General features: G+C 35.2%; 1 protein-coding gene across 2 annotated transcripts in view; it reads right to left on the reverse strand.

Annotated features, from left to right (window-relative positions):
• Smp_163090.1 (voltage-gated potassium channel, putative) overlaps window positions 1-21907 on the reverse strand; it is a gene marked incomplete at both ends in the record, with an annotated part of 38238 nt that overhangs the window by 7493 nt on the left and 8838 nt on the right. The window contains 3 exons of one of the 2 annotated variants that reach the window (XM_018791837.1): window positions 7290-8109; window positions 16872-17099; window positions 17338-17393. In XM_018791837.1, coding sequence (XP_018645058.1) covers window positions 7290-8109; window positions 16872-17081 — 1030 coding nt within the window. Of the gene's footprint in view, window positions 1-7289; window positions 8110-16871; window positions 17100-17337; window positions 17394-21907 lie in introns of those variants that run through there. The other variant, XM_018791836.1, reaches the window with a different exon arrangement.

A 21907-nucleotide genomic window follows, 5' to 3' on the forward strand; every position in this document is an offset into this window, starting at 1 on the left:
TAGTCCTTTATTCTATATTTTATTTAAGCAAAACAGAAAAGCTGTTAACAATATCCTTCAAGAGGAAATCCGCCACAACAACAACAACAACAACAACCACACAATATAGAACACATTGTCATGTAAGTTAAATCTTCAACTTCCATTAATGAACAATTATATGGATTCATTAAACAATTAGATGATCATTGTTTCTTTTTACCTCTCTATACCCTTTTCTTTGAAATGTATACACATCATTGAAATGCCTTCAATCTAAACGTATATATATATATATATATATATACTCAATTAATGGAACAATTATGTTTTTGGCAATATTGATCTTAATAGATCTTGACATTAAAAAGGACACATTTTTTTCATTTTAATATACTACTCACTTAAATCGAATTAGTTCATTCATAAATATCAAACATTATAAAGTGTGTTTTGTTTGTTTGTTTGTTTTTTCTTCCAAGACGACATTCATGAGAGAGAGATGTGAAAATGAATGTTTATTGAGAATTTCAAAACATACATAAAGAAATTTTTTTCGTAAGAAGTTGAATTCATAAGTCAATTAAAGGTAGACTACTATAGGAAACCTGAAAGCAATTGGAGGTCGTTTCGTCCTAGTATGAGACTCCTCAGTAGTGCACATCCAAGATCCTACTCGCGGGATTCGGACTCAGGACCTTTGGTCTCGCGCGCGAACGCCTAGCTTCTAGACCATTGAGCCAGCCGGCATTCAAAGGTATTAGTGTCTAACTTCAACCAATTTACATGTGATATCATAATTTGCTTTTGTCTAAAAAAGTGGATTAAATGAAACGTCTTCATAGAAGAAACTTTAAATTAGTCATCTAGCGATAACCGTCAAAGTAATATTCAACGTTTTCAGTGTTCAATAAGTGTCTGATCTCCAGTAATTTCAAATATTTTGTATTCATTTAATAGGTGAATCTTGTGTATGAAAGAGTAATTTTTCTGAGAGACTTTATTTCATGAGGCCTGAATATTTTACTGACATTGTTTTAATTCAGGACTTCAACCTGTTCTTCACAAACATGTTCATAGTAGACAGTTACAGACAACTCTAAACTCTTGAGATGATTAAATTTGCTTAGTATTGTTTGTTTGAATCTTCCCATTTATGCTTAAGACTGCAATTTATCAGTCGCTTATTCGCATATGTGCTATCAGGATTCAGTAGCTAAGTGGACAACGTGATGGCGTTTGAAGTGAAAGGTACTGGATTCGAGTCCCAGAGTGAACATCAACTCTGAGATGCACGTACATAAGCTGACGAATCCCGAATAGGACGAAACGCGCGTCCTGGATTCAACTACTAGCTACTACCTATCTTTGCTTATAGTGTTTGTGATTTCAAACCATATCGAGGCAATACGCACAGTATGCACGTATGCCAATAAGAGACTAACCAGTTGCAGTCCTAAACATCTATGGGAAGATTCAAACAAACAATAACAACTGAAGGCCAAAGTACACACTGAGTCGAGAATTAAAGAACAGAATGAATAGTAATTGGAACCAAACTGAAAAGTATTGTTCAGGATAGAGTTGGCTGGCGAATGATAGTTGGTGTCCTATACCACTCTACGAATGGTAACAGGCGTAAGTTAGTATATATATATATATATTTGTAAATAGGTGTGTACTGATAAGATATAACATTTTAAATTAATAAGCAAATATGGTTAGTGGCTAGTAGTGGAATCAAGGACGCACGTTTCGTCCGAATTGGGACTCGTCAGCTAGATGTAATTGCATCCCAGTGTTGATGTTTAAAATGAATTTAAAATAATAGTTTATAATTTACAAAGATATAAACTTTTACACAGATTGTGTTTTAGCGGCTCTTTTGATGTGTTATGATTTATGATCCGTATTATTCTCTAATTTATGCTGGTGGGCGGTCTATGCTCCTCCACGAGGGGTAACAGGCGTAAGTAAGTAAAGTATTTTACAACTTATCTACAAATTATACATTTTTTTTCATTTTCTTATCTAAATTTAGGTTTGTGGAGATGCTGAAGAGTCCCATACTAGAACCAAACGACTGTCTATTGCTTCCATGTTTTCTATAATGATCTAACTGTAATCGTTTCATAAATTCAACTATCTATCTATAAAAAGAAAATGATTGATATATAATCAAGTGGATAAATTCCCTTGACAGAAATCTGTCCAACTATATACAGACTCATCATCTAAATGAAAATGATATCATGGATATCATCTTGAACAGTGAAATACAGAACAATATGAGCAACCACAACAACAACACCACCACCACCACCAAAACTCGTCAAGATCTAAAACAGCTATTCAATAATGATAGAACAATTTGTTTTTTTGTTCCAAAACATAAATGAAGTGATTCTTTAACAATGAACATGATCATCATCGTCATCAATGGTACCATTATTATTCGAATCAATCATAACAAATATGTCAAGGAGTATTGTATTAAACACATTTTAGATTATCATCTTGATGTTTTGAAATAATGAATGAAAAAGAAGTTGGACTATCATGAGAGTGGAAAATAGTTAAACATAGGAAACTTTATTTTGATATACATGTGTGTATCTTGCTTTACTCACTGCCATCTCGTGGTGGGGGTGTATTTCCCGAAATTTAGAGGACAAAAGGCGAATATCCGGGCGCTTTACCCGGGTTGGTTGACACGGAAAGTCAACCTAGGGGAGTTGGAAAACCCTGATTCCAAACCAATGGTGAACATGGGCTGCAGGATCCTGAGGGAACAAATGGCGTATGAATCAATCGTTGATCACCTGCTATCATGGGACTGGATCTTCTTAATATGCTCCATTGCCTTTTGGATCAGATCTTTAGGTCAAATACTCCGACTGTGGCCCCCTAAGAAAACGACCTGCTTCTGTCTGGGCACACGGACAGTATCATAGCCTTTACGCAATTAAATGAAATGACAATTTTTTGTGTGATGCATATATATCTAGTTCCCCCTTGTACCAATACTTGTGTGTTTAAATAAATAAATCTTACTTTAAGACCTCTTTAAATGTTGTTTTTAAACCTGAAAATTATGTTGATGAATCTTTGATTTTCGAATAAATCAATCACTCAATTGGTTCTATTTGCTTATGAATAGAGGATAATTGGATATTATAGTATGAAGATTAAGTATTCATCAATAAATATTTAATCTTGCTCAGTGTAGTGTTAGTTGCTAAGTTAAGCTTACATAGCAACCGTTCATCAGAAAAACCTCTTCTGATAATAATAATAATCATATGCTCACTAGTGACTGACTTCGAGAGGTAAATCCTGGAGTTCTAGTGAGAAGCAGTGACTAGTGGAGTTCAAACCACGTCTGCTGTGAGATAGGAACTCACCGAAGACAATTGGTGAACGGTTGCTCAACATCGTGGATTGGTTGGAGTTATACATTAATACCATGGGATGCCGGCTCAGTGGTTTAATGGTTAAGTGCTCTGGAGCGAGACTGGCAGGGCCTGGGTTTGAATCTCGTGAGGTGGGATCGCGGGTGTGCACTGCCAAGGAGTCTCACAATAGGACAAAACGGCTGTTCAGTGCTTCCAGGTTTTCCATGATGGTCTAGCTTCAATTGACTCACGCTTTCAACTATGAAAATACTAAATCTCCATAAAACCCCTTCTGAATCTTTCATTATCGAATAAATCAATCACTCAGTTGATTCTATATGCTTATGAATAGGGGATAATTGAATATTATAGTTTGAAGATAAAAGATTCATCAATAAATATATATTCTTGCTCAATGTAGTATCAGTTTCTATGTTAAGCCCACATAGCTTATTCTAGCTTCTGAAGAAGCTAATTGATTCGTTCTAATTGAGTCACATTTTGACCTTGCTAATTATTCACTTATCAACCTTGACTGTCATTTCGCTTCTCTCTCTTCTCTTCTCTTCGTCCCTCTGATTGTCTGCTCAGATCAACGATTGTACAAAATATACATATTCAAGACTTTATTCGCTTATTCATTAACCTGGATTAAGTCAATAATTATATACGAGGATAGACAGCATGTGTATTTCGATAACAATCAGTGGTACGTTGTAACAAGAGTCAGATATACAGCCACAAAATCAGTTCTAAGCTATATGTTAAGACATTGAAAGACACAATGAAAACAGTAAACTGTAATCGCAGATAAAGATTAGATTTACCCTCCCAAAATAAATACGTGGCCACTATTCGGACCAGAATATACACTTATATGTATAGAGCTTACTGATATTCAATGATGAGTTAATGGGTTTCATTAATAATTATTTATAAAGCTTTATAAAGGAAAATGATATCTGATAATGATTAGTTTATTTCGGCACCCTTTCATCCCTATAAATAATGAAAACTCATTGAATTCGTGGACTGGTTGAATTTAGACATTAACACCGTTGAATGCCGGCTGGCTCAGTGGTCTAGAAGTTAAGTGTTCACGCACGAGACCGAAAGGCCTGGGTACGAATCCCATGAGTGGGATCTTGGATGAGCACTAATGAGAAGTTCCATACTTTGGGGAATAATTGAAAACTAGAGACTACTGGATAAATACCTGATTATGGTTTGAGATTTCTTATCTGTAAGTATTTACGACCCAAAAATAAGATCATACTTAGAACCGTTTATACCTTTCATAACTGCTTACCTTTTCGATGACTGAATGTTAATCTAATGATTTATATATCTAACCTTTATTCATCTTGTAGTAGGATGAAACACTGTCGAATTTTTGAGTGATTGCAACTCCTGAGTACGACAGCTGTTTTCATGAAGTCTATATTATCAACAATATATGTATATAGATATATAGCTTATCCATTTGATAGGTGTGCTGTTTACGGAAACGTTTGTTAATAAGTTCACTAACGGATATTACATCTTTGATTCTTACACTTTAGAACTCAGTATTTGTGCATTGACTACTTTACAAACATCATTATCATCATTTATTTGTTTGGTTCTGACATAGTTGATATTACATTCACTTGATATTGTTTACTTCAATCTTCCCAAGTTAGCGGCTACCATGACTTAGTAGATAAGTGAATAAAGTGATGGCGTTTAAAGCGAATGGTTCTGGGTTCGAGTCCTGTAGTGCACATCAACTCTGAGATGCAGGTATATCCAGCTGATGAGTCCCCATTGGGATGAAATGTGCGTTCTGGATTCCACTACTGCATTTTTGAAAGTATTTTTTAAAACTGTTGGGAAACTATTTTTAAAAATCTAAATCTAAATGTAAAATAAGGTTATTTCATATTTTAATAAAGTGAAAATTCCCATTTTGACATTTGTTAATTAAAAAGGAACGATGAGTGTTATGAGTGTTATTTAATTATTGTAAATCATATATATATATATATATATTAGTGTAGAGCTATGATTTCATATTTTGCATATATCAGCTGATACAGGTGAATTCGAAGAGGAAGGTGATGAAATTGAGTAAGTTCCAAAGAATTACATCATATTAAAACCTTAAATAGATCATGATCTCAACTATATAGAAATACTAAAATCTCCACAAAACCCCCTTCTGATAATGATCACATGCTCACTAGTAACTGGCTCCATTAGGTATTTCCTGGAGTTCTAGTGAGAAGCAGTAACCAGTGGAGTTCAACCGGGTCTGTTGGGAGATATCAACTCACTGAAGACATTGGTGAAATGGTTGCTCAACTTCGTGGATTGATTGAAGTTGGACATTAACATCGTTGGATGCCGGCCGGCTCAGTGGTCTAGAGGTTAAGTCCTGGGTTAAATCTCGTGAGGCGAGATCGTGGATGTGCACTGCTGAGGAGTTGCACAATAGGACGGAACGACCGTCCAGTGCTTTCAGGTTTTACATGATGGTCTAGCTTCAATTGAATCATGATCTCGACTATATTAAACAGATAATATACTATTAAAAAATGTATAACAAATATGCAGTTCACAAATGTATAGGACTACCATAAGTAAATGAATTACTCATTCATCCGAAATCATTGCCGACAGTTTATTGTCTAGACCAGTTTATTATGATATATTATACATAACTTATGTATATATTCATTCAAGCATTGATATTAAAGCTTTTAATGCATTCTTAATCTTTCAATTGGGTAATAGCTAGTTAGTCAAGCGTTAAGTAACGTAAACTAATTATTGATTTGATCAAGAAAAAAATATAATATAATGGATTAAATATAGAAATAAAGTATAGAAACACACTTACTTACTTACTTACGCGTGTTACCTCTCATTCAGGAGCATAGGTCAACCACCAGCATTCTCCATTCCTTCCGGGCCCACTCAATCCTTTCTAGTTCTTTCCACTTGCTATTCAACCAATTCATGTCTGCTTCCAATTACCGGCGCAATATGTTCTTTTGCCTTCCTCTTTTCCGCTTCACTTCACGATTCCAAGTTAGAGATTGCTTCGTGATGCATTTTGGTGATTTCCTCAATGTATATCCTATCCACTTTCAGCATCTTTTCCTAATTTCCTATGTAGATGGAAGCTGCTCAGTCCTGTCCCATAAAACGCTGTTGCTGATAGTATCTGACCAATGGATGTTGAGTATTTTGCGTAGACAATTGTTTATAAATACTTGTACCTTCTTGACGATGGATTTAATAGTTCTCCACGTTTCAGCTCCAAACAATAGGACTGTCTTGACGTTCGTATTGAAGATTCTCACTTTGAAATTAGTTGAAGGTTGTTTTGAGTTCTATATGTTCTTCAATTGTAGAAATTCTACCCTTGCTTTGCCAATCCTCGCCTTTACATCTGCATCCGATTCTCCTTGTTTATCAACGATGCTTCCCAGATACATGAATGTTTCCACCTCTTCCAGAGTTTCTCCACCAAGTGTAATTGGTTTGGTTGGTGTTCTCTGTGTTATTTACTTGGGAATCTTACTTTTTCCTCTATGTATGTTGAAGCCTATTGATGCAGAGGCTACTGCTGCATTAGTCGTGTTCATCTGTATTTGTTGGTGTGTATGGGGTAGGAATGTTAAGCAATCTGGAAAGTCCAAATCGTCTAACTGATACTGAGATGTTCATTGTATTCCATGCTTCCCCTCAAATATCCAAGTCTTCATAATCCAGTCAATCATTAGAAGAAAGATGAAGGGGAGGGAGAGAGTAGACAACCTTGTCTGCTGCTTAAAAAAACACTAATCAGAAAAAAAAACTAATTCGGAATACAAATACACACACACTCATACACACAATAATAATACAAATAATCATAATAATAATTACCTAAATATGTTTTTGGTACTTGATCCCCATAACCAACAGTTGTCATAGTAACAATAGCCCACCATAAACCAATTGGTATAGATGAAAAATCATTTTGTGGATTATATTGAAAACGTTCAGCATAATACATTAATGCAGCAAATATAACAATAAATACAATAAGAAAAAATACTAATAATATTAATTCTTTAAGACTAGCACGAAAGGTATGAATAAGGATTTTCAAACCTGCTATATGGCGGGTTAATTTAAACAACCGCATGATGCGGATAATGGAGAAGAACTCTAAAGATTCATAATTCACTTCGGTTAACATAATTTTAGTTAAACATAAATCAATATAAAAAGATAATAAGGCTAATAAATCAATAATATTAATAGGGGATTTAATAAATTGTAATTTAGAAGGGGTAACTATAAATCTTATTAGAATTTCAAATGTAAACCATCCATTTGATATAGATTCTATATAACTAAATAAGATATGGGATTTAATCATACGTTTACGTATTGTCCATACATTATCATTATTATCATTATGATCATGATTGAATGATTGTGGAATATGATGTGTATTGATATGTCTATACACTGACGACGGTGATGACAGCGACGGCGGCGATGGCGGCGATGATGATGATGATAATGTAGAATAAGGTATATAATGTAGTGATGTTTTATAATTTGTAGATATATGTTTTGATTGAATTTGTATTGTTGTATCATTATATAATATAGGTATACGTAAATTAGATGATGTTTTTAAACAAAAACATAATATGGATAAAACAATGAAAAATACAGAGATGACAGCAATAATCTAAAAAAAAGAAAACAAATGAAAGAAAAGTAGTATGTAATTTACAAATCAATAAACAAGGTATACATATACAGTTGAGATCATGAATCAATTAAAGCTAGACCGCCATGGATAACTTGGAATCACTGGACGGACGTTTCGTCCTATTTTGGGATTCCTCAGCAGTGCTCATCCATATAGCTTATAAATATGTATTATGTAACAATGATTAAAATAAAGATAGATAAATATAGTTGGATTACCTTTTGAAGTAGTGAACTATACCTAAGGTTCATTACTATAACACATGACATCAAACTGTAGACTGATCAATGATATATATATATATATATATATATATATAATTCAGTGAGTTGATATCTGCCAACAGACCCGGTTGAACTCCACTGGTTACTGCCTCTCACTAGAACTCCAGTAAATACCTAATGGAGCCAGTTACTAGTGAGCATGTGATCATTATCAGAAGGGGGTTTTGTGGAGATTTTAGTATTTCTATATAGTTGAGATCATGAATCCATTGAAACTAGACCACCATACAAAACCTGGAAGTACTGGACGGACGTTTCGTCCTATTGTGGGTATCCTCAGCAGTGCACATCCACGATCCCGCTTCTCGAGACTCGAACACAGTGGTCTAGTGGTTTAGCGCTCGGGCGCGGAGGTGGTAGGTCCTGGGTTCGAATCTCGTGAGGCGGGATCGTGGATGCGCACTGCTGAAGTGTCCCACAATAGGATGAAACGGCCGTCCAGTTATTCCAAGTTTTCCATCGTGGTCTAGCTTCAATTGACTCATGATTTCAACAAGACCCTTTCTGATTAAAAACCTTTTTTTATTGTTTGATCTTGAGTTTTAAAGGGAATAGTTTAGAATGACATTAGTTCTCATGATGTATTGAGATCGACTAGAAAAATTATTGAAAACGAGTTAATAACAAGCTGGTATAGTACTATTGTATGACTTGATTGAAGTTAGAAATAGAAAACATAGGATTCGAAAATAATAATCCAAATTTTTGGTGCTTATCTTTTAAACTCATAAGCTCCTGGTATACATATAAGAAGGTTTTCAAATTAATATTTAAAAATGTTATTATTAATGAAAGATACCTATTTTATTCATTTCTAAGTAACTACGTTTCTAAGCCTCAGTAGTAGTACGTCTCAATATACACAAATCGAAAAGCAAGATTCTCCGATACAAAACAGCATGCACCAATTGAGTTACACTTGACGGGAATAATTTGGAGGGTTTAAAAGCCTTTATATATTTGGGAAGCATTAACGATGAACACGGTGGATCCGATGCAGATGTGAAGACTCGGATTGACAAAGCAAGAGCAGCATATCTACAACCGATTAATATTTAGAACTCAAAACAATTTTAAACCAACACCAACATCAGAATTTTCGATACAAGTGTCAAGATAGTTCTACTGTATAGGGCGAAGACGTGGAGAACTACGAAAGCCATCATCCAGAATAAACAAGTGTTTACTAACGGTTGTCTACGCAAAATATGTCGGATCCGTTGACCAGACACTATCAACAACAACCTACTGTGGGAGAGAACAAACCAGATTCCAGTGAAGGAAGAAATCAGAAAGAAGGATTGGAAGAAGATATGACACACATTGAGAGAATCAACCAATGGCGTCACAAGACAAGCCCTCACATGGAATCCTCAAGGCCAAAGGAGAAGAGGAAGACCAAAGAACACATTACACCGAGAAATGGAGACAGATATGAGAATACTGAACAACAACTGGATAGGACTAGGAAGGTAGGCCCATGACAGAGTCTGTGTGTTGGCGAATGCTGGTTGGTGGCCTGTGCTCCGTTGGAAGTAAGTAAGTAAGTAAGTAAGTAAGTAACTACGTTTTTAATCACATATTTTGACATTTGATACTTATTTTGTTTCTTAGTCACTTCATAGTTTTCTTTATTCTTCTGAGATTCTGAAGTTCCTTTTTTTATTACATAAGTTCAAACTAAGTTGGCTAATTAAATCAATATTCTTTGGTTAATTAACAATTTTAACATTTTATAAATTCCAATCATGTATATTGTCAATAATCATATTCTTATCACAAGGGGTTTTTTTAATAGTTCAGATCATGAGTCAATTGAAGCTAGACCAGCATGGAAAACTGGAAGTTAGACATTAACATCATTGGATGTCGACCCAGTAGTCTAGAGGTTAAGCGTTCGAGCGCAAGGCCGATAGGTCCTGGGTTCGAATCTCGCCTAATGGGATCGTGGATGCACCCTTCTGAGGAGTCTCACGATAGGATGAAATGGCCGTCCAGTGCCTCAAGGTTTTGCATGGTTGTCTAGCTTCAACTGACTCATAATCTGAACTATTCAAGAAAATGAATCATATTCATGTTTATTTCTATTTCAATATTCTGTCGTCAACCGCTATAAACATTTCGGCTTTAATGGTGCTTAACATTTATCTGAATAACTTAGTCGTAATATTCATGTCTGTGACATTAGATACCATGAGTGCGAACCTTGCAGGAGACTCAAATTTTGCACAAAATTGTCTGTACAGTAACCGATAAGCATGATGGGAAGTGGTAGATGAGCGCATTATCTATCGAACATAATATTGAGATGTAGGTAATCCTAAATAGAAAAGCATGCAAGTTAGTTTTTATTCCTAACTACAATATAACTTTATTAGGGATTGTGTCTAAAAGACAGTATATAGTTGATCCTGTGTGCGGATTCATTTATGTCATCACAGGCTGACTCCTTGGGATTTATAATGTTGATAATTGAAGAGTACAAAACTTAAATTTTATTGAAAACTATTTATCAATGTTCCCCTACTGTCACATATCCTGAGTTCATTTCAAGGTGTCGTAATATGTATGCACTGTTAAGAAGTATTCAATGAAGAGATGTTGGCGAGACTATAATTTATGGACGACCTTTGAACGAATCTTAAGTGACATTGAGAAATGTTAGTCAGTCAGTAAACAGTAAGCATAGAGTAAATATTTAGGGGAGGAGAAAGCAGTTGGAGATATGTCTTTTTTTTACATATAGCTCCAGCTTATTAATCCGGATAGTTACTGCTTCAATCGTTTAAAGAAATTTGAGTCTTACAGGCTTTGGCAAAAAAAATTACTGACCCGATTGGCTACCAGGACCATTTTCCATTAAACAGGCTTATCTTAAGTTGTTCTCTTTCTTCATTAGACCTTTGCTTAACTACACTGGGAGGTGTTCACAAGCACGAAAATAAAGAAAGTTATAAAGCTAACAATGATTTAAATGAAAAATATAAATAAATAAACGTTGGAAGTGGATAGGACATACATTGAGGAAATCATCAAACTGCATCACGAGGCAATCCCTAACTTGGAATGCTGAAGGGAAGCGGAAAAGCGGAAGGTCAAAGAACACATTACGTCGGGAAATAGAAGCAGATATTCAGAAGGGTTTTTGTGGAGATTTCTGTATTTTCATAGTTGAAATCATGAGTCAATTATAGTTAGACTACCATGCAAAACCCTGAAAACACTGGACATTAACACCGTTGGATTGCGGCCGGCTCAGTGGTCTATCAGTTAAGTGCTCTGGCGCGAGACTGGTAGGTCCTGAGTTCGAATCTCATGCGGCGGGATCGTGGATGCGCACTTCTGAGGAGTCCCACAATAGGACAAAACGGCCGTCTAGTGCTTCCAGGTTTTCCATTGTGGTCCAGCTTCAATTGACTCATGATTTCAACTATGAAGAAACAGATATGAAAAGAATGAATGTTAACTGGAAAAAACTGGAAAGGATAGGGTGATACAGAGTAGGATATAGAATGCTGGTGTGAGGCCTATGTTCCTCCACGAGGGGTAACAGGCGTAAGTAGGTAAGTAAGTAAACAATACATTATTTCCAAGATAATTTCTTCATTTATATTGACATGGTTTTTATCACATGAGTATTAAAAATTCTAATTTTTCGTCCAAAATCATTATTTTAAAGGGGGGGAGGGGGTGAATTTTTTCTCTTTATAGATTAAATCATGTTTTACAGAGAAATAAAAAGAAAGAAAAAAAAGAAAAGAAAAACGGAACAGACATGTCCAAAACTATTCAGGGTAATATATATAGATTGCATAATCGTTTCTATTAGAAATACATATACACTTATACATGAATACAAAGGCAATATAGATATGTATTCTATCTCATACATTTAAGCTATAGTGTACTTGTCTTATAATGATATAAACAAGTAACGGAAGTTGATATACATTAAGTCAGATGCATTGGTATGTCATGTAACAATACTACTGTTACTACTACTAATAGTAATAATAATAGTAGTCGTATTAGATACCATGGAATCAATTAAAATGAAATAACAGAGAGATTGGTCTAGTTCTAGTAGACTGATTTAACCAGTTGATTATAAACCTTTTTTTTGAAGCCTAATATGTATCTATAGTACAATGTTAGTATATCTATCTATGTATATATATATATAACTTATAGATAGAAACTATGCTGATTACCATGTTAGGAATGTTCAGGATGGTTAAGTCTATACAGATAATGAATATTTCCGGTAACAGTTTAAAATCATTAATAAGAAACAATAAGAATCATATATTAGTGAACCATAGATAGAATTTTTAATGTATTATAATATATATTCAGATATCTTCTGAAATGATACTAATCAATTCATGATAGGTCCTGAATTCGATTCCCGCGGGGGCGGGATGATGGATGCGCACTGCTGAGGAGTCCCACATTAGAACGAAACGGCTGTTTAGTGCTTCCAGGTTTTCCATGGTGATCTAGCTCCAAATGACTCATGATTACAAGTATATAAAATGTATATTTATTGAATTTTACATTATCAGAAAAGGGAGGTTGTGGAGATTTTAGTAATTTTTTAGTTGATTTGGATACTAGCTCAGTGATCTAGAGGTTACACGTTCAGCACACGAGACTGATAGGTCCTCAGTTCGAATCCCGTGAGTGAGATCGTGAATGCGCATCGCTATGGATTCTTGTACTCGGATGAAGCGGCAGTTTAGTGATTTCAGGTTTTCTATGGTGGTCAAGCTTCAATTGACTCATGAATTCAACTATAGAGTGTAACATTCTTTCAACTAGTTGGTCTAATTAATAAGATCATATTATTGTAGGTATGAATTTGAATAACATATTAAACTCCCGTTTCTAATCATAGTAAGTTTCGTAAGAAACTAATATTTGGTAAACACTAAATGAGTTCGTTCATATGACCTTCATTGTAACTGGTTATCTTTATAGATTCTGTTATTTTCATGTTACTTATCGACTGTTTTATTGGATTGACCTCTGACCATATGGTTAATAAACGTTTTCCATATGGATTGATAAACTAAATCTATATAACTATGTTTACTGATTAGAGACTGATGTATCATACTGGATTCAAAATCTGGATTTTTTGCCCTGTCAATTATTTATCCGCATTATTCCACTGACAATATTATAAGTAAACACGCATAGTATAACTTTGACTATGATTTTGAGGGTACTGATCATCCCTGTCAGATTTGATCCCGCATAATCCAGCTTCGCATTTACAGACGATACAAATCAGCGATCCGGTTTTCTAGATAGTGCATGCGATGTCAAATCACTTAGAATAATGACCAGATTACAACTTGATCGATAGAATTCGATCAGCGCTAAAGAACGACTTGATTAAAGTGTGATAATCAAAACCCTGATTATTATATAGAATAGAGGGAGTTTGAATAGTAGTGCAACTCTATCTGTAGCCCATCTAGGGTTACTTCCAGTTTCAAACCTGGGTTAAAAAAATGTTAACTAAGTATTTGTAAATAATTGTTTACACAAAATACTGAATGTCCGTTGACAGAAATACCATCAGTAACAGCCTCCTGTGCTATAGAACAAATCAGTTTTTATCTGACGAAGAAAATTAGGAGAAGACGTTGGAGGTAGTGGATAGGACATACATTGAGGAAATAAGCAGACTACATCACGAGGCAAGCATTAACTTGGAATCCTGAACAAAAGCGGAAAAGAGGAAGACTAAAGAACACAGTTCGCTGAGAATTGGAAGCGGTCATGAAAAGTATGAATAGCGCATGGAAACAACTGAAAATAATTGCCCAATACAGAGTTGGGTAGAGAATAATGGTGGTCAGCCTATGCTACTCTATGAGACGAAGGTGTTTATTGAAAATGATTATTATTATTATTATTTTAATGGTAACTGGATTTGTGATGTATGCTACTTATGTTTATCGACATAAGTAGTATGTAACACCGATCAGATATGGGATACCTGTCAAAAGAAGGTTGAGAAGATTGAACTGAAGAAAACAAAAAAAGAATTGATAATGAGAAGAATCATGAAGGATATAAATAATACTTGATGAAAGATTTACAAATGAAGTATTTAATATATGGTTTCCACATTTCATAAAGGAACTGTTGGGGTGATCCAGAAAACTTCTCATAAAAGACAAGAAAGACTTGAGAAACATTAAGAAGAATTTTATCCAATCAGCGTTTGATCAGAAGTTTTGTTAGAAATATTACAAAAATGAAGTCACATCTAGAGTTTCTGATTGGTTGACTACTATGCTGCTACTATGTTTAGTAGCATCCCAGAATTTTCAGGAATACCCAAGCACTTCTAAAATACTATAAAAACCCTATATTTTTTGTACATAATAGAAGATTTATAGTAAATTGCTTCTCGTATATTTTGCGCCGTTTCTGTCGTGTTCAAGTTGCTGTGTAGATTTCGGTTGGGGATTACGAGTTTATTTATTTAAACTTATAAATATTGGTACAAGGAAGCACCGGATAAATATGCGCCACACAAATCTCATTTGATTTGTGTTAGGGCTACGGTATTGCCCAGGTGCCCAGACCGAAGCAGGTGGTTTTCTTAGGAGGCCACACCCGGAGCCTTTGAACTAAAGGTCTAATCCACAAAGCAGTGGACCATCGTAGGGAGATGCAGTCCCATGGTAGCCGGTCACCAACAATTGGTTCATACGCCATTTGTTTCCTTAGGATACTGGAGCCCATGTGCACCATTGGTTTGAAATCAGGGTTATCCAACTCCCCTAGGTGGACTTTCGGTGTCCACCAACCCGGTTAAAGCTCTGGACATTCTCTTTTCGTCTTCTCAATTTCGTAAACAACAGTAATGCCACGAGAAGGCAGTGAGTAGGACTTCCCTAGCAGAGGCTATATACGTGTGGCCATATGAGAGCATTTCGAGAAGGAGAGCATTCAATTAGCAAGAACTATCAAGAACTCTGTAATTTTGTATTAGACTCATTTTGAGATCTTGTTCATTATAGTTTTAATGGTCAAATGTTCAAATATATATCTAAAGTAACACTTCGGATTAAGGTGACATTTTTTTATTATTCTTTTCTTTTCTCGGTTTTGAAAGCTAGTCAAATCAAGAATAGTAATGAAGGTCATATTTTTTTATTTAGATGGAAAAAAGGAAAATGAAGTATCCGATTGAAAAAATAAAAAAAATTAACACAACCACCACCACAACAACAGAGAAATCAGTTTCTAAGGCTAAATTTTCTGTTCATAGATATAGGGGTAATTTTTTTTTATTGTTTTATAGTTCAGAAAGAAAACTAAACAAATTAGAAAACAGGGTATGAATTGAAGCAGAATAGAATGAAGGTTATGATTTGTAATTTGATATTAGGATACTTTAAACTAAGATGGAGTTATATAAGCGAAGATGGATAGTGGCTAGCAGTGGGGTGGTGGATGCGCGTTTAATTCCATTTGGGACTCGTCAGATGGATGTATCTGCATCTCAGAGTTGATGTTCACTCTGGAACTCGAACTCAGTACTGTTCACTTCAAACGGCATCACGTTATCCAATTAGCTACTGAGCCCTGATAGCTACTTGCTTGTACATCCAGTTAACGATTCCCAAATAGGACGGAACGCGCGTTCTGGATTCCACTGCTAGCCACCATTCATCTTTGCTTATAATGCTTGTGACTTAAGGCAATATCGAGGCAATCTGTACAAGATGCGTATATGCTAATAAGAGACTGATCAGTTGCAATTCTAAACATCAATGGGAAGCTTTAAACAAACAATACCAAGTGAATTTAAACTTAACCCCATTGCATAAGCAAGTGGCCGTCAGGACTTAGAAGCTGAGTAGATCAAGCGATATTGTTTGAAGTGAATGGTACTGGGCTGGAGTCTCAGAGTGAGCATCAACTCTGAGATGCAGGTACATCCAGCCGACGAGTCCCAAATAGGACGAAACTCATGTCCTGGATTACACTGCTAGCCATTATCCATCCTAGTCATGAATTGTTGAGTAAAAATGGATACACATTTAGGCTTCTAACAAAACCCGTATCTTAAGTCAAAGATCCGAGTGAAAGCACTAACAACATCAAAATGATTTTGTTCATGAAATCACAGTTCAAAGGTGACAGTCAATGAGATCATGACACATCGTCTAAAAGCTACATTGAGAACACTCAACGCCATAAGATGAAATCCTTCTTTCTTTAGCTAACCGTTATTGATTTTTACGTAGTATGGATAAACCTTCATGTTCTGCAACCTCGATTTATATTTATCACTGCAGCTGTTCTCGTTGACCATGTTACACTTAATGTATAATGACACACGTTCACAGAATCTCTGTTCTTTCACACTGATTTGATACAGACCATCTGGTCTATATACATTAAAAACAAATTAAACTGACTTACTTTCGCTCCTAATGATGAATAACATTCATCGAATAACATCCATATTTTTGGTTTATACCTTTGCCATAATGTTAATTTACCAGATTGATATGCATCATCCCAACCAAATTTTGAATATAATTCTTCTTCAGTTCTCCGTTCTGTATCTAAATCTAAATCATTTAATATTTGAAGTGTTTCTTGAGTTTCACGATGTGATGTATAAGTCATCCAACAACATGGTTCAACCTATCCAAAAAGGAACAATACAATATTATCAAAATATTATTGAATCATTTCAAGGATCAAATATATGGAACTCAAAACAACTGTCTTTCAACTAATATCAAAGTCACAATCTTTAATACGAACATCAAGATAGTCCTATTGTATGAAGCTGAAATGTTGAGAACTACTACATTCGTCGTTGAGAAGGGACAAGTATTTATAAACAGTTGGCTACGTAAAATACTCAACATTCACTGACCGGATACCATCAGCAACGGCCTTTTATGGGAGAGAACGGAGCAGCTTTCATCTGAAAAGGAAATTTGGAAAAGACTTTGAAAGTGGATCGGACATAAATTAAGGAAATCAACAAACTACATCACGAGGCAGGCCCTAATTTCGAATCCGGAAGGGAAGGGGAAAGGAGGAAGGCCAAAGAACACAATACTGTGGGAAATAGAAACAGATATGAAAAGGATGAATGTTAATAATTAAAAAGGTACTATAAAAATAATCAACTTATTTTGAATTAATTTAATAGTTCAATTGATGAGTCGATTGGAATTAGACTACCATGGAAAACCTGGGATCTCTGGACGGCCGGTTCTTCCGCGATCCTGCTTGTGGGATTCCAACCCATTACCTATCGGGATCGCGCGCGGAACTTTAACCTCTAGACTACTGAGCCGGCCGGCATCCAACGATGTTAATGTCAAACATTGAACAATCCACGAAATTGTGCTACCATCCACCATTGTCTTCAGTGACTTACTGCTTGTAGCTTTAATCGACTCATGAATTCAACTATTAAATTACTACAATCTCCACTAAACAATCATCCTGACTTTAATTAATCCTTAGCAGTAACCTAACCCCAACAGTTTGATATGTTATGTTACCACTAAGCTAATACATATGACCTTTAAGGAAAATCTTTGATAGATGTAAGTAAATGTCAAAATCTTAAAACTTAACTATTAAACTTCATTGACAACACTCATTACAGGCCTATTATTTAATTCCATAAGGTGAACATTATTCCTTGAGTTTACCAAAGTCATTTCATTCAGAGCACCTGTCGGAAATCATATTGAAAACAAAAAAAATTGGTAACATGATGTCATTCACTTTTCTTTGAATATATATAAAATGGATAGATTAATAGGTTCCTTTTGATCACCATAGTGACAACATTCACTGATGTTGGTTATATATATATTATATCAGAGGGGGTTTTGTGGAGATTTCAGTATTTTCATAGTTGAAATCATAAGTCTATTGAAGCCAGACCACTATGAAAAACCTGGAATCACTGGAAAACCCCCTCTGATATAATATATTCCTCAGCAGTGCGCATCCACGAACCCGAACGCGCGAGTTTCGAACCCAGGACCTACCAGTCTCGAGTCAGAGCCCTTAACCGTTAGGGATCGTGGATGCGCACTGCCGAGAAGTCTCATAATACGACGAAACGGCCGTCCAGTGATTCCAAGTTTTTCATAGTGGTCTAGCTTCAATTGACTCATGATTTCAACTATGAAAAAAATATGTATATATACATCTTTGAAGTTATGTAAGACGTGAAGCACTCACCATATATATCTCAGTTTTGGTCCCTATATTGTACATTTATTAAGTTGTTCATATACCTTACTGACAAAGATCAGTATAAACAAAGACGAATAAAGCTAAAAACCCATTCCATTATAACTAACAGTTTAATTCTAATATTGACTAACTGTTTCTTAACATTAATCGTATTTTCATAGATTTATTCTTTATTTTTATGGTTAGTGTTTTTGTTAGCGACAATCTACTGTGAGAGAGAACAAACCAGATTCTATCCAGTGGAGGAAGAAATCAGAAAGAAGCGTTGGAATTGGATAGGACACACATTAAGGAAATCACCCAACTGCTTCGCAAGCTAAACACTCTCCTGGAATTACCAAGGCCAAAGAAGAGGAAGACCAAAGAACAAATTACTCTGAAAAATGGAGACAGACATGAGAAGAATGAACAAAAACTGGATAGAACTAGAAAGGAAGGCCCAGGGTAGAGTGAGTAGGTTGGAGAATGCTGGTCGGCGGCCTATGCTCCATTGGGAGTAACAGGCGTAAGTAAGTAAGTAAGTAAGTAAGTAATTCTCCATTGATGTATCTGCTCCTGAGACTAATTCTTTTGAAGTTGTATAAATTAACATAGCTAAATACAAGTACGTCAATTATATGTTTTCTATCTTCTCTTTTCTTTTATGTTTTTCATTTCTATTGTACTTCAAACAGTTCTAATGAGACTTTTTGTCCATTATGAATAAAAGATTCTAGATAAGTACACACAATTAATGAGGAACGTATTGTTTAGTGATTTGTTTCAAATGATGTTAAATGTTACGTCATCATTATTGTTAAGTATAATAAATCAACAGTATCTACTTGAATTAGAATTAAGTAGTTTCATAATTCAATTGAACTAATACAAAGGAAAAGATTTCGATGAAGACTCTTTACTTTTCTTAATTTTTTTTGTTTTCTATCAACCTTTTTTTCAAATCTTATAGTTGAAATCATGAGTCAATTGAAGCTAGACCACTATGGAAAACCTGGAAGCACTGAACAGCTGTTTCGTTCTAGTATGGAACTTCTCAGTAATGCACACCCACGACTACGCTAGCAGGACTTCAATCCAGGACCTATTGGTCTGGCGCTCGAACGCCTAATCTCTAGAATATTGAGCCGACAACCATCCAACGGTGTTAATATCTGACTTTAACCAATCCGAGAAATTGCACCATTGTCTTCAGAAAGTTATTATCTCAAAATAGATTTGATTGAACTCCAATGATCACGGCTTCTCACTAGAACTACAGAAAATACCTCTGGAAGCCAGTGCTCCCAGGTTTTCCATGGTAATCCAGCTTTAATTAACTCATGAATTCAACTATTATATCAGTAAAATCTCAAAAAAAACCCTTCTGATTTTTAAAATTCACTACTAATATGGACAAATTTGAGTTAGACAACCATTGTAAGCTCCAGAAACTAGATGAATATTTCTTCCTAGAATGAAACTCCTCAGGAGTACACATCCACGACTTGGTAAGCGGGAATCAAGCTCAGAACGTTCAATCTTATTCCTATTGTTTAACTATTCAGTAATTAGATTAAGTATATCTATCTTCATCTTACTACAAGCTTCATTTTGACCTATGGATTATTATTATACGAATTACTGTTCCTAAATTATACTCAGTTTATTGATTACTGTCTCCCACATTCACAGCCACATTTGTCTTGATCTTGTACAAATATTATTTTCTATTTTATGGTATGATGAGGTCTGTTTGTCTGGTATATAAACCGAGCATGCTTGAAATAAACGATCTGCATAGCAGAAGCTGTCATTGGTGTTTCTGGACTCAATTGAAAGGGCTATGCGGACAAAGGACCACTAAGGATGCTAGACTGCTCATACCGGTCGAGCGTCACTGTTTTGACACAGTGTTAAGATTAGACAAGTCGTATTTTGATTGGTGGATAATTCACGTGATAAAAAGCCGGACAAAAAATCCTAACTAATTGGCATACGTCTTATTTGTTCGCATCCACCTTTGCTCTCGCTTTTTATTATTTCAATAATAATTTCATAACGAACATATTAATATGGTGGAGAAAGTTTGTAGATCAGATAGATGATTTGAAGGAGTTTTATTATCTGAGTTGGATGGTTTGGTCGTAGAACTTTTACCGTTCTTCTGATCGACATTATCAGAACAATCTTTGAGTCGAAGTGAAGTGTTCGAATTCCTTCATATATTGTAGTGAAGGAGAACACAATTGGGGACAACCGAATGTATGTTAACACAAAATTACAGAACGTCTTGGTGAAATCTGAAAAACATACAGTAAATACTTCATTTGCAAAATGTCAACCTTCGTTTCCACAGTAATCATTCTCTGTTCTCGTTCTATTTTCTTTGATCTACTTAACCTTCTGCCTCCAGGGATTTTACTGCCGATTGATATTACATACTACTTATATCTGTCAATATCAATAGCACATATCACAATATGACTCCCAGCTTGTCCTTTGGACAAGTTCGAACACTTCAATTCTTCTTGAAGTTTATGCTGATGATATCGTGTACAAGAACTATGAATGCTCCATAACTGAATTATCCAACTTAGAGAACAAAACTTCACCAAGAACATATTAGTTTATACATTGATCATAGCTTTTCGTCAGTTATTCATCATAAATTTATACATTGTAATGTAGTGTATAAAACACGGGTGAGGACAATTAAATATATTTAAGTACAAAATTATCTCACTAAATTCTGATAACCATACAGTAAACAGTTAATTTGCACAATAACAATCAATTGTCTTAATCTTAACTGTTCATTCTGCAAATATCAGTCCGTCTTCTCTGATTTTGATTGTTCATGCATTTTCATAACGATTGCGCTTCATTCCTGTTCGTTCCTTAACGATCTTCTGCCAAAATACATTCTATGTCTGACCATCACCATATACTACTTATATGGATATAAGTAAACCACACCACAGTAATAATAAACGAATGTTTACTTCTTTCAATTTGTTTACTTATATGACTATCGAAATTATTAATAATCTAAACGAATAATATAATTATCAGAAGGGGTTTTGTGAAGATTTAGTATTTTTCATAGTTGAAAGCGTGAGTCAATTGAAGCTAGACCACCATGGAAAACCTGGAAACACTGGACGGGGGGTTTTGTTCCCTTTCTTTAATGCTCCCCACACTGGCGCGCAGCGGGGAGGGGGTTGGGGTGGTCATGTCTGGGG

The sequence above is a fragment of the Schistosoma mansoni genome, assembly GCF_000237925.1.
Source record: "Schistosoma mansoni, WGS project CABG00000000 data, chromosome 1 unplaced supercontig 0071, strain Puerto Rico, whole genome shotgun sequence".
Lineage (NCBI taxonomy): Eukaryota > Metazoa > Platyhelminthes > Trematoda > Strigeidida > Schistosomatidae > Schistosoma > Schistosoma mansoni.